This window comes from Manis pentadactyla, chromosome 9 (assembly GCF_030020395.1).
Source record: "Manis pentadactyla isolate mManPen7 chromosome 9, mManPen7.hap1, whole genome shotgun sequence".
In the NCBI taxonomy this organism is placed as follows: Eukaryota; Metazoa; Chordata; class Mammalia; order Pholidota; family Manidae; genus Manis; species Manis pentadactyla.
In genome coordinates this window covers 101,627,393-101,644,287 of record NC_080027.1, presented here as the reverse complement: position 1 = coordinate 101,644,287, position 16,895 = coordinate 101,627,393, and the positions used below count along the sequence as shown (strand labels likewise).

The 16,895-nt window shown below is 34.2% G+C and overlaps 1 protein-coding gene across 4 annotated transcripts in view; it reads right to left on the bottom strand.

The window, feature by feature from the left end:
• Window positions 1-16,895, bottom strand: part of SUCO (SUN domain containing ossification factor) — a 102,577-nt gene that overhangs the window by 40,140 nt on the left and 45,542 nt on the right. For 3 of the 4 annotated variants that reach the window (XR_008999344.1, XM_036918465.2, XM_036918467.2), the window contains exons 10-15: window positions 7,061-7,168; window positions 5,383-5,488; window positions 3,435-3,455; window positions 3,190-3,245; window positions 2,604-2,695; window positions 1,713-1,778 (exon numbers count right to left, since the gene is read on the bottom strand). Coding sequence is in view for 3 of the 4 variants with exons in the window: in XM_036918465.2 (XP_036774360.2) it covers window positions 1,713-1,778; window positions 2,604-2,695; window positions 3,190-3,245; window positions 3,435-3,455; window positions 5,383-5,488; window positions 7,061-7,168 (449 nt within the window). In the remaining variant the exon portion in view is untranslated. The remainder of the gene's footprint in view (window positions 1-1,712; window positions 1,779-2,603; window positions 2,696-3,189; window positions 3,246-3,434; window positions 3,456-5,382; window positions 5,489-7,060; window positions 7,169-16,895) is intronic. The other variant, XM_036918470.2, reaches the window with a different exon arrangement.

The following is a 16,895-nucleotide window of genomic DNA, read 5'->3' as shown; positions in this document are numbered from 1 at the left end:
CTAGAATACTGGAAGGCAAATGAACTGCCCTTCCAGAGTTCCATAAAAAGAACAATAAATGATGTGTTACCACGAAACACACCTTTATGGAGAAAGACCTAAAGATTCTATTTCAAATTAATTAAAATAACACATTAGCCAGAGAAGTGGTTACTAATAGGGAACTATCCTCCACTGAACTATAATTAGGTTTTGATAGTGTCTAGGAGTTATTCCCATAAGATGAGAGAAAAAGAAACCAAGAATATCAACAGGGTTTTCATCTATCTAAAATCATGGTAAGACATTCCTTCCCTCAGGTGCTCTGGCCTTTCCAGTAACCATCAGGAACTAGAGATCTTTCAGGCTGGGGCTATTTTATAATCCCACAAAACAATGTTTCCTCAGAGTTAGTTAAGCACCACTGAGGTATTTTTTATTACAAACTTAAGGACATGAACAATATTAATATTCAGATAAATAGCATCGTCTTTTTATTCTTAAAAAAGTATATCCCATTGCAGTGAATGAGGAACCTATCTTTAATACCATCATCAACTAGATAGTTAAGGATCCTACTTAAAAGTAGTTGTTAATATCTAGAAAGTTAGCTGACTAGCAAAAGAATGAAACAAAATATAATTGAGCTAATATGTAACAAAGTTAAATATTACACAAAAGGATTCCTCTTATGCAGGTGTTCACACTGTTCTTCTTATCCTTAAAAAATCCACTGAAGTTTATAGTCTATGAAAGGGAAAAAAGGAAAAAAGAAAAGATAAAAAGAAAAAAAAGGGCGAAATACCTACCTAAGTGAATGTACTACTAATTGAGTATCTTAAAAAGCCATAAAAAATCTGTACAATGAGATTGGTATTTAAGAAATTCAATGATAAGAACAACAAAGGAAATGCATAAGCAATTAGTGTCCTAGGCTACTAAGATTTACTTTTATTAAATTCAGCTATTAATCTCCAAATAAAAAGAAAACTCCATCCAGTAAGTTTTAGATACTTCAGGAGGAACAAAAAATAACAAGCATTACAACATACTTACCTGCATTCTAACAGTAAAAACAAAATGTCAGTTGGTAATAGTCTTGCCAGAGTCTCTTTAAGTCTACCACTAGGTTCAGATAATAGGTTGGCATGAGAAGGAACTAAACCACTAGTATCTTAGTCATTGTTTCTTTAGTTTACAAAGAGTATAATATTATTGTTACTGCTTGGGAACCATTAGTATTATGAATAAGAACAGTCTTTATATTTTGTAATTAAATAGGAAACTAACCATACCCATAGATCAACAAATCCCATTTGCTAGGATTTCACTGATGCCTACCACCTCTGAAACTATGATTCAAATTCCCTTCACATCCCGTATGGTCACCCAAAGGCTCCTATTCATATGATCTAGGACCTCTTTAATAATTCTTTCTCCAAGTAGATTCATAGCCCATTTTTCACTCTAAGGAATTTGCCTAAAACATAAGCACTTAATTAGAGCTGAAAAAACAAACTGTGCTTGAATTTTTTCCTCTCCTCTTTCTTTTCATCCACTCTTCATGTTTTATTTCCAAGGAAACACTTTTCAAAAGCCAGTATTTTTTATTTCAACTCAAAGTTTAACAATGGAAGTTGAGAGCCTCTTAAACTACACGACAAAATGTCCATGTATGTCAGAAAGGGTTGAAAATACTTTAACAGTAACTAAGAAAACTCCAAAATACTCACTTGTAGCAGAACCAAGAAGATTTTTTGAGGATTTATCCTCTCCAGCACTATAATCCAGTGGATAATCTGTTAAAAAAAAAAAAGGAAACAATTATGCTGAGTACAATCTCCAATAATGTTTAAAAGCTTCAAGTATATATTCTGTCAAAGTCAGCTGACATTTAAAACAGATTTTATAATAAATATTCATTATACATGTAAAACATGTTCATAAAAAAGAAAATGGGATTCAAAAGCCATTTATCAAACAGACGTAAACCAAGGAAAATAATTCAACTGCCTGCCAAAATTTTAATCACATTTGTAAGGCTTTTACTCAAGCTCTCAGTGTACCTCATCAAACTCTAGTAAGTGTCTTCATTTCACTTATGGGGAAACTAGGGAAGGGAAAATAAGATTTTTCTGACTATGGTTTTAAGGAATCTTAAAACAAGGACTTGATAAAGTAGAAATGAAGGGTGTCATAAAACTACCTCCTACTCCTTCAGGCCTGCAGGAGTTTCTCAAAGCTCAGGCCTCAAGTGCTTGCTCTTACATGCAAGGCAATCAAAGGAATTAATGCTCAATTCTACTATTTCAGTTATCTTATGAGTTTAATTGTTTTTTGGGCCTGGCATAGGGATATAATCATAATTTGTAGCACTGATGTTTTGGGAGTTTCAGTCACAAATAACTGATAAGTTTGGAAAACGATTCAATTTACAAAGCAGAAAAAAGCTTTAGAAAATAAGTTTTAAGAAAAAATTAGCTATAAGGGTTAAAAGCCAAGAAAGAACCTAAGTCTAAAGATAAGCATCATATTGATTTTTAAGTGACCTGTACTTATCCACTATAATATTTTAAAAAGCAAAAATACATACATTAATAGGCACCTGTTTTAAAGTCACTTACCATAGTCCTCATCAAATAGTTCCTGACGTTCTGAATGATACTGGGAATCAGCAATCTCTTCATATTCTTCCACCATACTAGTGCCAAATACCCTATTAACAACAATTTCATTAAAGACTTTCAAAACAAAACAGAGTTAAGACTCATCTCTTCATAATAAATGACAAAATACATTAACTTTGGTCATGTTTTGAGGGCCATTAGTTTTTGAACTCCAAAACAATGACTGTTTCTTACACTGTTGTCATCTATCCACTGTTTCCATTAATAATATGTTAATCTATTTAAAGCATTTGAAAATATAATGACCAAGTTTTGATATCAGTCTAAAATGTTTCCACATATTATCATCATAGCAAAATAGCAAATAAGATGAACCAACACATAAAATGAAGATTATCTTTTTCTTCACAGAGGAAACTTTCATATTTTTTCTAAAATGTATTCAAGAGCAAGAGAGTAAGTTTAACAGCTTATATTTCTATAGTATTAACTTCACATAACAGAAAATTATTTCTGCACTTTAAATATTCACACTTCACATAAAAAAAAAACACCTTGGTAAATGTATTTTGTTCAGTATTACCTTATAAGGCTTAATGGACAAAAGTGCTCTGATCCAAAATGTGATACCAACTCCACCTGAAGAATAAAAGTGCATGAAATAGAAAGCCAGCACAGTGCAGGTGAGGTTATCTTGTTAATAAAATATTGTTTTTTTCCTTATAACATTTCTAAAAATAAAGTCGTCCTTTCCCCAAAAATCAGTATTTGTAATGTTTTTTTTGCCATGCCCTGTTATTCAATATTGCAAAAGAGAAGGTTGCTAACCTTTATGTACTTGATGAACATCTGAAGCAAGAGAAAGGAAAAGAAAAAGAAATCAGTTCCAAAGTCTGGATAACATGCCATAAGCAACATCTAATATTTGTAAATTACACTATGTAAAGTATAGAAAGCAATGTACTGTGATGGATAACATTGTAGTACTCTTATTTCTTTGCAGAAACTAAAGCAATGATTTAAATTTTTACCATCACAACTAGAAAGTACAGTCTACTTGTAATAAACTAAGTTAAATAACCTAACATTCATTGCTGATGTTTTTTACATTAGATACAAAAGCATTCTAAAAGATAAATGAGCATCTAGAACAACCTGTCTTACATTGCTTAAAATTATTACAAATAGGTATCATGTATCTTTCTATATGTGAATTTATATATTGATATGTAAGTGTACATACTTATCTTTGCACATAATGATAAAAAGACTAGCATAATTTGAGATGATATTTATTCAGGTACAATATTGTATACAAATTATTTTAGGGAAAGCATGAATTTTTGGAATGCCACATTATCTCAACTTACAGAACTAGAAGATACATATCAACCTGCTTTTAAATATAACTATTAAAAAGTAGTTTGTAGATTTGGGTTTAGTTCTTTTGGAACAAGGAAAACCCAGGTACACTTATATAACATTTATCACTACAAAATGAGCATCAGTAGTAAATGTTTTTTGCTTTTAGACTTCATTCTACCCAAATGGCCATTTTAGAAAACTAACCATCTAAATGATCTGTATCTCCCAGCGAAAAAAAGGACAAAGCAGGGAGTTTTATACAGCATTTTTTATACCACTAATAAAATGCTCTTCCATTATTAACAACACAGATAGTATAAAGAATGATTCTTGGAACCATTTTGTAACATGTGAGTTGTCTTAATTGTAAAATTCAATATAACTGTTCTCACCTGCCAAATAAATTTTAACATTCTTTCCCTCATCAGTGTAGAAACTATGCTATAAAAAAGGTTCCTCAAACAATTGTTTCAGTAATCACTTTAAAAGGAACTGAAAATGTACCTTCATTTTTCTAAATACTGTTGAATCATTAACTGACAATGTCAACTGTATTTTAAAAGTAGAATTTGGTATTTTTATAGAGAGTAGGAATACTACAAGTTTACCCATTTATAGAAGCCAATTTAATACATACTTAAAAAAGACACAGACAGTAAAATCCCAGAAGACAATTAGGTAGCTCTAAATTTGCATATTTAAAGAAGAAAAGACCGAAATGAGAGCTGCTGTCATTCCAAAATGTCATAGTATTAACACAGTGACTTTAAGATATGGCTAGTATTTTAAAGAAAAAAAGGAGGACAGGAGTAGGAAATTCTCATGTTTTTTGCCTAAATGTAATTGAAGAGGGAGATTTCTACTTTGCTAGATAATTCTACTTTTATGTTGGTGGAGGAAGCTGCAGGAATACTGAATACAAATATTTAAAAGTTTACTTTATCTGAAATTGGTATTTAGATACAGAATATTTCACCTGAATATACATAAATTAAAAGCAGTAATAATGACAAATAATTGGATAGTAAACTGAAATTGATCTGAGAACCAGATTCTAGTAAGAAATTAGACATGCTTTTAAAGATTTCAGTGACTAAAAATGACTTGGATTTTGAAATAGACACAACACTATGAAAATACATTTTATATAAGGACCCAAAAAATATTAAGAGTTATGATTTCGAATTTCATCAAAGCCACAAATATAAAAACTGGCATAGGTTTCCAGTTACACAAAATGGAATGTATTAATAATTGCCTCATAAAATATATCCAGGTAAGAACTGTTTTATTAAAAAGAGTAACAGTAAATTTCCTCGTACCTTTTCTGATTTCTAAGCAGGTGGGGTGAAGTAGTCATTGAGCATGGATAACATGTTTATAGGATACAGTCCTGTATGTAAAACATTACCTTCACATATTTTGCATACATTTGTTCATCTAAGGGGAAACTCTGGACATTCCTCTCATCTCTACCATGAAAAGTACCCAGCTTAATCCATTTATTTGTGGGATATCTAGAAAATACAAAATACAGATATTCTTTTTTAAAAATCATACATCATATCTGAGAGGTTCCATCACACCATCAAAATATAGCCTGTGCATTTTTTTCATCTCCAGGTGAACATACTCACTTTGAACAGTTTAAATACGAGTTACATATTAAGTTGAATACATACAATTTTATTTTGTAACTAAACTCTGACAGGTTCCTCTTTACAAGGAAAGAATATCCTGAAAAGTCATACCACTATCAAAGAGAAAGTAAGACAAGAAGACAAGAGTAGGACCAGGACTGCTTCCTGGGAGTTTGGGAGGCCTTTCAAGTAAGCGAGAGGTTTTAAAACAAAAAAGTACCCAAGAGATTGGAGGAGGTACTACTCTTCATGTACTGACAAGTATGCGATGTTATCAAGCATAAAAAAAAAATAGTGGTAGGAAGGGTAACAGAAAAAACCCTTTACCATCGTATTTAAATTTCACAGGTCTTACATAGTAGTTCCGCCTTTAAAAGGAAATCTAATATAAAAGCCTAAAACTATTATTTTTGTTTACTACAGCATTTAAAGACTCCCTCATGAGTGCTGTCACCACAGCAAAACAAAAAACAGTATTTGTCAAAGCTGGTTATGTCCATGTGATATATAAGAAACCTACAGCTTAGAAAAAAGGAAATTATCTGAGCAAGGTTAGTGGAAAGTGGACAGAATTCTCAATCAATTCTCTTGAGAACTTATTTTTTAAAATTGTATATATGCAATGCTGAATACAGGGTGAGAGAAGAAATATCACTGAAAGCCCTTAACGATCAACAACAGAAGAATGGTTAAATAAATAAGAGCAACCTACATGACGTATCATGGGCAAAGTATTTATGGAATGAATAAACACCTCTATTGGAGGGAAAAAATGAAGTACTTATTTAAAAAGACGTTTAAAAGACAAAAGGATATTCTCAGGATGTAAGCAGAAAAAACTGAAACTCTTTTTGTAGAATTAATAAACATATAAATACACAGAAAAGACCAGAAGCAATATATTAAAATGCTAGTAATAGTTATCTTGGGTTGACAGGATTGTAGTTCCTTACTAAGTTCCTTACTCAATTCCTTACAATGTATTTCTTATAATCACACAAACACAAAACAAGGTTTTTAAAAGATATTAATAAAAGCATGATATAAAATGAAGTGCTCATGTATTTTTAATAACTTTTTAAAGAAATGTTTGGAAGCAATAGAGCATAATAATTCAAAGTAAGAACTTTGAAGTCACAGTGATCTAGGCTTGACTCTTGGTTCTCCAACTCACAAGTTGTATGACATGGGCAAGCTACTGAACCTCTCCTTTTCTCTTTTCTCTTCTTATAAAGGGATAATATATGGTTATTATAAGCACTATATGAGTTAATGAAAGTAAACTGATGAACAACAGCCTACACTACAGCATTATTATTCCTGTTCTTACAAATTGATACACTAAAATAAAAATGCAACATGATTAAGGTTTTAAAAAAGTGACACATTTAAAAATTTTTATTCTGGAAATCCAACATAAACTCTGTAGAAACCAGCTTTAGAATTTACCTGTCACTGATAGAAACGAGAAAGTCTTTAGGAGTAGAAGAAAATAGCTCATAGTTTGCAATATCAAGCTGTTTAACTTGAATTGGTTCACAAAGTTCAATAACAAACCTTTAAAAAGAACACAAGACAATTATTCAGATAATCCAAACAACAAAACTGTTCACATTAAGCATGACATTAACAGTCTGCATAAACTAGACTGCCACTAAGTTACTCATTAAAAAATGTTGGTAAGGAGGAAGATTTGCTACCTTAGATATCCATAAGAGAACACCCTTCAAGTATTTCCCAAGCAATCATTAGTTGAGGAAAAAGAAACTATAAATAAAACAAGACATGAATTTTGTTCTACAATATTTTTAAATAGATAGATATTTTTAATGACGAAGCCCATTCTTAAAGAAGGATGGACTTCACTAAGAACAACTAGTAATAGTATAAACTGACTAGCCAGTCTAGAGGGCAGTTAGGCATATACAGCTAAACCTTAACACAGATTTGGACTGTGCAGGTCCACTTACACATGGTTTTTTTCAACAAATATATTGAAAAAAATCTTTGGAAATATGTGACAATTAAAAAAAAACATTTTCTTTTCTCTAGCTTACTTTATTTTAAGAATACAGTATTACATGTAACATATAAAACATGTTAATCGTATTTATGTTATCGGTAAGACTGCTGGTCAGCAGTAGGCTATAAGTAGTTAAGTTTTAGAGGAGTTAAAAGTTACACGATTTTCAACTGTGCAGGGGTTTAAATGTTTAAGGGGCAACTCTATACTTTCTCAAAAAGTACCTTACCCTTTGATTTAGCAATACACTTCTAGAAGTTTATCCTAAGGACACACACACAGCTCCAAATTTAAATATATTTCACCCTTGTATATATATTTTAACAAATCAAAGCACAGTAAGAATAGGGAAAAGAAAGTCATCCTAAAAGTTTAGCACAAAGAATTAATAAATTATGGTTCACCCAGACAATGGAATACTGAACAGTCATTAGAAATGGTAGTAGAAAGTATACATTCCATTTACATAAAAATCTAGAAAATGTAAACTAATGTATAATGATAGAAAACAGATCTGTAATTGCTATAAAGGTGGGGATTGGGAGGGAAAATTAGAAAGGGAATGAGGAAACTTAAGGAGATGGGTATGTTCATTATCTTTATTGTAGTAATGGTTTCATGGATGTATCAATGTCAAAACTTACCCAAACATGTACACTTTGACATACTGAAGTTTATTTTACATGTAGTTTGTTATATATCAACTGTGCTTCCATAAAGCTGTTTTTAAAAAAATGACACTAGCACTAGAGACCTATATTTATGAACTCAGAAAGAGGCCACAAAATACTGTTGCTTAGGAAAACTTAAAAGTATGGCACTAAGTGCATAAAATAAAACTGCATAAAGCATGGCATTTTGGGAAAATAAGTATTCTAATCAACACTTGAATAAACTATTATATTAAATGAAACTTATATGCTAAATACATCCAAAGCATTCAAATTAACACTGTGTTTAACCTTGGAGAATAACAGAACCAATTCCAGGACATGGTAAAAACAATTAGGTTTCAGAGAAAAGTCCATGAAAAGAAGCCATGTAACATATGCTGAATGCTTACTCTGGATCAGACACATGTCAACATGTCAGATGATTTACATCCATCCTTAGATTTAATTCTTGCAACCAAACTGCAAAGGACATTATCTCCATTTTATAGAGTCATTCAATAAACACTAATCGGTCACTTCACATTCTTCTCTTCAGTCTTTTAGTAAAAAAACTTCCCAAAGGTGTAGATGAGTATATGGCCACCCATCAAAGACTGTATTTCCCAGACTTGGCCATGCTACTTAGTTCTGGGTGATGGGGCAAAAGTGCCCAGTTCAATTTCCAGGTCAATCCTTTAAAAGGAAGCTGCGACCTCTCCATTCCCTTTCTCCCATGTTACAGGCCAGAACGAGGATGTGGTAGTTACAAATCATCTCAGCAACAAAGGCAGCAACACCACAAGAGGAGGCAAAGAAACATCAAAGTGTGTGGATCCTTTAATGCTGGTAAGTACACCCCTGTACCACCTACCAGCTTGAGCTTTTATGTCAGAGAAAATTAAATGTCAATTTTATTTAAACCACAGTTATTTGGTTTCTGTTAAGGCAGCAGAGTTATTTATTCAGTAAGTAATGCAGCTAAAGTCAAAAATCTATCTGGCCCCAAAGCCTAAATATTTTCCATATCACCACAATACCCTGGGGAGAGAGAATTAAAGAAAACCACACTAAGACTTGGCTTGTTATTTACAATGGAGAAAATAAACCTAAAAGAACATTGAGAAGAAAATAAAAAGATAATTCTCCCACACCTTTTTTTTGCATACAATGTTCTCCATTTCTAAAGCTATATTAACATCAGATAAAATAAGTTTTCAGATATATTCAAATGTATTACCAGGTATGGAGAGTCAATTTACTAGGAATATTTAACAATTCTAAAACTTGTATTATGTAATAAGTACCCTCATAATATATAAAATAGTGTGTATATAATTATTCCTCATTAAAGTTGATTTTAAAATGCTCTTTCATTTTTCTGCCTCATTTTTTTAATGCATTTGTAGAAGCAGAGAACACTGTATGCAAATTAATACAAGTATGTATAAATGTTGACAAATCCAATTTCAATAGGCTTCTCTTGATTATTTATTGGTCACGAATTTAAAAGATCAGTGAACTAATAGATCTAGACACAAGAGTAGTTTGATAAAACCATGTGTCAAAATTTACATTATACAATTAAGGGAAAAATATACAACTTTAATGTGTATACTTGAAAAAAAATCTTAAAGATTCAAGCTGAAATCCACAAAACAAAATAAAAGACATGACAGAGGGAATCATTAAGGCCAAAATAAACTGTGGAAATTAAAGCAGAAGGCATAAAGTATTAGGGATTTTTTAAAAGACCTTTAAATAACAATGGAATACCATAAACAACTTTATTACAAAAACTCTGAAAATGGACTAACAAAAATTCCTAGAAAAATATAATTTACCAAAAATAACTCAAGAAATAGAAAACCTAAATAGTCTTTTTAGTATTTATTTTAAATGTCATTTAAAAACCTTACCATCTACTCATACAAGTACAAAATGGTGCATGCACAAGCTTATCTGCAGTAATAGTCTGTCATGGCAAAAGATTATAAACAATCCAAGTATTCATCAACAGAGAACCAGTTAAATCTTGGTAGACCAATATAATGGAATTTTATGCAGCTATGAAAAAGAATGGAAAATTTTTCTCTGAATTAAAGAGAAAGATGAAGATTAAAGATGGCAGCGTGAGAGGTGAGAGAGAGGCTTCCTCCTAAAACCGCATATAATACGAAAACATAATTAATACAACTAATCCTGAAAGAGCAACAGGAAAGATAACTGCACCAAACTGCATACACCTGAAGAAAAGAATAAACCTCACATAACAGGGTAATGTACCAAAGCCATGGCCTGGCAGGACCCAAGCCTTTCCCCCACCCTGGCTCACCAGTGGAAGGAAGAGAAACAGAGCAGGGAGGGAGTGGAGGCTTGGGACTGCTAAATTCCTAACTCCAGAGATCTGCTCTAGGAGCCCAAACCTACATTTCATGGTGCTTTCATGGTACTCTCGTGAATAGGGGGTTGGAAAGCTAAGACAGGCAGAATTCCTGGAGAGACTGAGATTCCAGCCACTTGTGGAAAGCAGGGATCCATATCCAGCTGCTCTGGGACAAAAGAAAGGTGAGCAGTCTGAGAGACTCCCTAACAGCAAGAGGGCTGCTAAAGGGGCAAGGATTGCATGGAGCTTACTGCTCAGGAGAAAGGACAGGTAGACAAAATTGTCCAGCTGCACGCTGCCTAGCAGGTTGGAAGCTTAAACGATCTTCAGATGTTTCATCTCCCTGGCTGGCTATGCAGCTCTAAGGCCCCCCCACCGTGATATCAGCTTGCAGTGTCTTCCTCCTGGCTAGCCTGTACCTGGCTCAGGCTCGCAAACAAATAAGGGAGCCCAGCCAGAGGGAAGCCCCGCCTACAGCAGCTACAAACACAAAGCATAGAGGCATGCACCTGTGTGTTCAGCCCACTGGTTCTGGCAGAGGAGACAAGCATAGCAGCAGGAAAGCAGGAAACAGCTCTTTCCTCCACCCAAGCAAGAACATCGCTCCCCTGTGACCCCTGACATTGCTCCAGGAGCTGAGCAGCTCCAGAGAGTAGAGCTTCTGGGCACTAGAGGGCACCACAGACAAATTATAAAACATCAAAGGAATCTGGTTCAAAGCAAAATTACAAATACACCTGAGAAAAATTCAAATGAAATCGACCTCATGAATCTTCCTGAAAGAGATTTCAAAATAAAAATCATGAACATGCTCACAGAGGTACAGAAAAATATTCAAGAACTCAGGAATGAATTCCGGTCAGAGATCCAATCATTACAGAACACAGTATCAGAAATGTAACATACAATAGAAAGTTTTAAAAGCAGATTAGATACAGTGGAGGAGACAATGAATGAAATAGAAATTAGAGAAGAGGAAAATAAAGAAGCTGAGGCACAGAGAGAAAAAAGAATCTCTAAGAATGAAAGAATATTGAGAAAACTGTGTGACCAATCCAAACGGAACAATATTCGCATTATAGGGGTCCCAGAAGAAGAGGGAGAAAAAGGGATAGAAAGTGTCTTTGAGGAGGTAATTGCTGAAAACTTCCCCAACCTGGAGAAGGAGATAGTCTCTCAGTCCATGGAGGTGCACAGATCTCCCAATACAAGGGACCCAAGGAAGACAACACGACCAAGACACACAGTAATTAAAATGGCAAAGATCAAGGATAAGGACAGACTATTAAAAGCAGCCAGACAGAGAAATAAGATCATATACAAAGGAAAGCCCAGCAGGCTATCATCAGACTTCTCAGCAAAAACCTTACAGGCCAGAAGGGAGTGGCATGATATATTTAATGCAATGAAGCAAAAGGGCCTCGAACCAAGATTACTTTATCTGCCAAGATTATCATTTAAATTTGAAGGAGGGATTAAACAATTTCCAGATAAGCAAAGGCTGAGAGAATTTACCTCCCACAAACCATCTCTACAGTGTATTTTGGAGGGACTACTATAGATGGAAGTGTTCCTAAGGTTTAATAGCTGTCACCAGAGGTAATAAAACCACAGTAAAGAAAGTACAACAGTTAATTACTAAGCAAATGTAAAATTAAATCAACTCTCCCAAAGTCAATCAAGGGATAGACAAAGAGTATAGAATATGATACCTAATAAAGAATGGAGGAGAAAGAAAAAGGAGGAGGAAAAAAACAACCTTTAGACTGTGTTTGTAATAGTATATTGTGAGTTAAGTTAGACTCTTAGATAGTAAGGAAATTAACCTTGAACCTTTGGTAACCACGAATCTAAAGCCTGCAATAGCAACAAGTATATACCTACTGATAATCACCCTAAATGTAAATGGTCTGAATGCACCAAACAAAGACATAGATAGAGTCACTGAATGGATAAAAAAACAAGACCCAACTATATGCTGCCTACAAGAGACTCACTTTAAACCCAAAGATCATACACAGACTAAAAGCGAAGGGATAGAAAAGATATTTCATGCAACTAATAGGGAGAAAAAAGCAGGAGTTACAGTACTTGCATCAGACAAAATAGACTTCAAAACAAAGAAAGTCACAAGAGGCAAAGAAGGGCTTAACATAATGATAAAAGGGTCAATCCAACAAGAAGATATAACCATCATAAATATCTATGCACCCAACACAGGAGCACCTACATATGTAAAACAAATACTAACAGAATTAAAAGGGGAAACAGAATGCAATGCATTCATTCCAGGAGACTTCAACATACCACTCACTCCAAAGGATAGACCAAGCAGACAGAAAATACGTAAAGAGACAGAGGCACTTAACAACACATTAGAACAGATGGACCTAACAGACATCTACAGAACTCTACACCCAAAAGCAGCAGAATACACATCCTTCTCAAGTGCACATGGAACATTTTCAAGAATAGATCATATACTAGGCCACAAAAAGAGCCTTGGTAAATTCAAAAAAATTTAAAATTGTACCAACCAGTTTTTCAGACCACAAAAGTATGAAACTAGAAATAAATTATGCAAAGAAAATGAAAAATCCCACGAACACATGAAGGCTTCAGAACATGCTTCTAAATAACCAATGGATCAATCAATGACCAAACAAAAACAGAGATCAAGCAATAAATGAAGAAAAATGACAACAATAATTCAACACCACAAAATCTGAGGGATGCAGTGAAGGATGTGCTAAGAGGAAAGTATATTGCAATACAGGCCTACCTCAGGAAAGAAGAACAATCCCATATGAGCAGTCTAAACGCACAATTAATGAAACTAGAAAAAGAACAAATAAGACCCAATGTCAGCAGAAAGAGGGACATAAGAAAGATTAGAGCAGAAATAAATAAAATCAAGAATAATAGAAAGAATCAATGAAAGCAAGACCTGGTTCTTTGAGAAAATAAAAATAGATAAACCCCTAGCCAGACTTAAAAAAAAGAGAGTCTACTCACATAAACAGAATCAGAAATGATAAAGGAAAAATCACTACGCAAACCACAAAAATACAAAGAATTATTAGAGAATACTATGAAAAATTATATGCTAAAAAACTGGATAACCTAGAAGAAATGGTCAACATTCTAGAAAAATACAACCTTCCAAGACTGACCAAGGAAGAAACAGAAAATCTAAACAGACCAATTACCATCAATGAAATTGAATTGGTAATCAAAAGACTACCTGAAAACAAAACTCCTGGACCAGATGGCTTCACCGCTGAATTGTATCAATCATTTAAAGAAGAGCTAATACCCATTCTCCTTATCTCCTTAAAGTTTTCCAAAAAGTAGAAGAGGAGGGAATACTTCCAAACTCATTCTATGAGGCCAGCATCACTCTAATACCAAAACCAGGCAAAGACACCACAAAAAAAGAAAATTACAGACCAATATCCCTGATGAACATAGAAGCAAAAATACTCAACAAAATATTAGCAAACCGAATTCAAAAATACATCAAAAAGATCATCCTTCATGATCAAGTAGGATTTATTCCAGGGATGCAAGGATGGTAAAACATTAAAAAATCCATCAACATCATCCACCACATCAACAAAAAGATGGACAAAAGCCACATGATCATCTCCACAGATGTTGAAAAAGCATTCGACAAAATTCAACATTCATTCATGATAAAAACTCTCAACAAAATGGGAACAGAGGGCAAGTACCTCAACATAATAAAGGCCATAAATGACAAACCCACAGCCCACATTATACTTGACAGTGAGAAGCTGAAAGCTTTTCCTTTAAGATCGGTAACAAGACAAGGATTCCCACTCTCCTCACTTCTATTCAACATAGTACTGGAGGTCCTAGACATGGACCTTAGACAACACAAAGAAATACAACTTCTTCCTGAAGGTATACAAGGTAGCCTGATTGGCAGGGAAGAAGTTAAACTGTCCATGTTTGCAGATGACACGATATTGTACATAAAAAACCCTAAAGAATCCACTCCAAACTACTAGATCTAATATCTGAATTCAGCAAAGTTGCAGGATGCAAAATTAATACACAGAAATTTGTGGCATTACTACATACTAACAATGAACTAGCAGAAAGAGAAATCAGGAAAACAATTCCATTCACAGTTGCATCAAAAAGAATAAAATACCTAGGAATAAACCTAACCAAGGAACTGAAAGACCTATATCCTGAAAACTACAAGACACTCATGAGAGAAATTAAAGAAGATACCAATAAATGGAAACACATCCCATCCTCATAGATAGGAAGAATTAATATTGTCTAAATGGTCATCCTGCGTAAAGCAATCTACAGATTCAATGCAATTTCTATCAAAATACCAACAGCATTCTTCAATGAACTAGAGCAAATCGTTATAAAATTCATATGGAACCACAAAAAGACCCCAAATAGCCAAAGCAATCCTGAGAAGGAAGAATAAAGCTGGGGGGATTATGCTCCCCAACTTCAAGCTCTACTACAAAGCCACAGTAATCAAGACAATTTGGTACTGGCACAAGAACAGACCCATAGACCAATGGAACAGACTAGAGAGCCCTGATATATACCCAACCATATATGGTCAATTAATATATGATAAAGGAGCCAGGGACATAAAATGGGGAAATGACAGCCTATTCAACAACTGATGTTAGCAAAACTGGACAGCTATATGCAAGAGAATGAAACTGGATTATTGTTTATACCATACACAAAAGTAAACTCGAAAAGGATCAAAGACCTGAATGTAAGTCATGAAACCATAAAACTCTTAGAAGACAACACAGGCAAAAATCTCCTGAATACAAGCATGAGTAACTTCTTCCTGAAGGTATCTCCTCGAGCAAGGGAAACAAAAGCAAAAATGAACACATGGGCCTACATCAAACTAAAAAGTTTCTGTACGGCAAAGGACACCATCAGTAGAACAAAAAGACATCCTACAGTATGGGAGAATATATTCATAAATGACATATCCGACAAGGGGTTAACATCCCAAATATATAAAGAACTCACACACCTCAACACCCAAAAGCAAGTAACCCAATTAAAAAATGGGCAGAGGATATGAAGAGACAATTCTCCAAAGAAGAAATTCAGATGGCTAACAGAAACATGAAAAGATGCTCCACATCACTAATCATCAGGGAAATGCAAATTAAAACCACAATGAGATATCACCTCACACTAGTAATGATGGACAGCATCAAAAAGACTAAGAACAACAAATGCTGGCGAGGATGCGGAGAAAGGGGAACCCTCCTACACTGCAGGTGGGAATGTAAGCTAGTTCAAACATTGTGGAAAGCAATATGGAGGTTGCTCAAAAAACTCAAAACAGAAATACCATTTGACCTGGGAATCCCACTCCTTGGAATTTACCCAAAGAATACAACTTCTGATTCAAAAAGACATATGCATCCCTATGTTTATCACAGCACTATTTACCATAGCCAAGATATGGAAGCAACCTAAGTGTCCATCAGTAGATGAATGGATAAAGAAGATGTGGTACATATACAATGGAATACTATTCAGCCATAATAAATAAATAAATCCTACCATTTGCAACAACAGAGATGGAGCTGGAGGATACTATGCTCAGTGAAATGAGCCAGGTGGAGAAAGACAAGTGCCAAATGATTTCCCTCATTTGTGGAGTATCACAACGAAGCAAAACTGAGGGAACAGAAGACTCACAGACTCCAAGAAGGGACTAGGAGTTACCAAAGGGAAGGGGTGTGGGAGGGTGGGTGGGGAGAGAGGTAGAAGGGAATTGAGGGGTATTATGTTTAGTACACATGGTGTGGCGGGGTCATGGGAAAAACAGTGTAGTACAGAGAAGGCAAACAGTGAATCATTGGCATCTTAGTACACTGATGGACAGTGACTGCACTGGGGTATGGGTAGCGACTTGATAATGTGGGTAAATGTAGTAACCACATTTTTTTTAATGTGAAGCTTTCATAAGAGTGTATATCAATAAGACCTTAATAAAAATTTTTAAAAAATAAATGATAGATAGATAGATAAAGTGGGAGGTAAATAAGAACCTGTCTTGCACAGAAATTAAAAAGATGTTTTAAAATTTAATACTGAATAGAGAGACAGATGACAGAGATCAAAGGACATTTCAACTGTTAACTCCCTTAGCACCCTTTCTAATACCTTCCTGGGGTTGACCATGTGAAT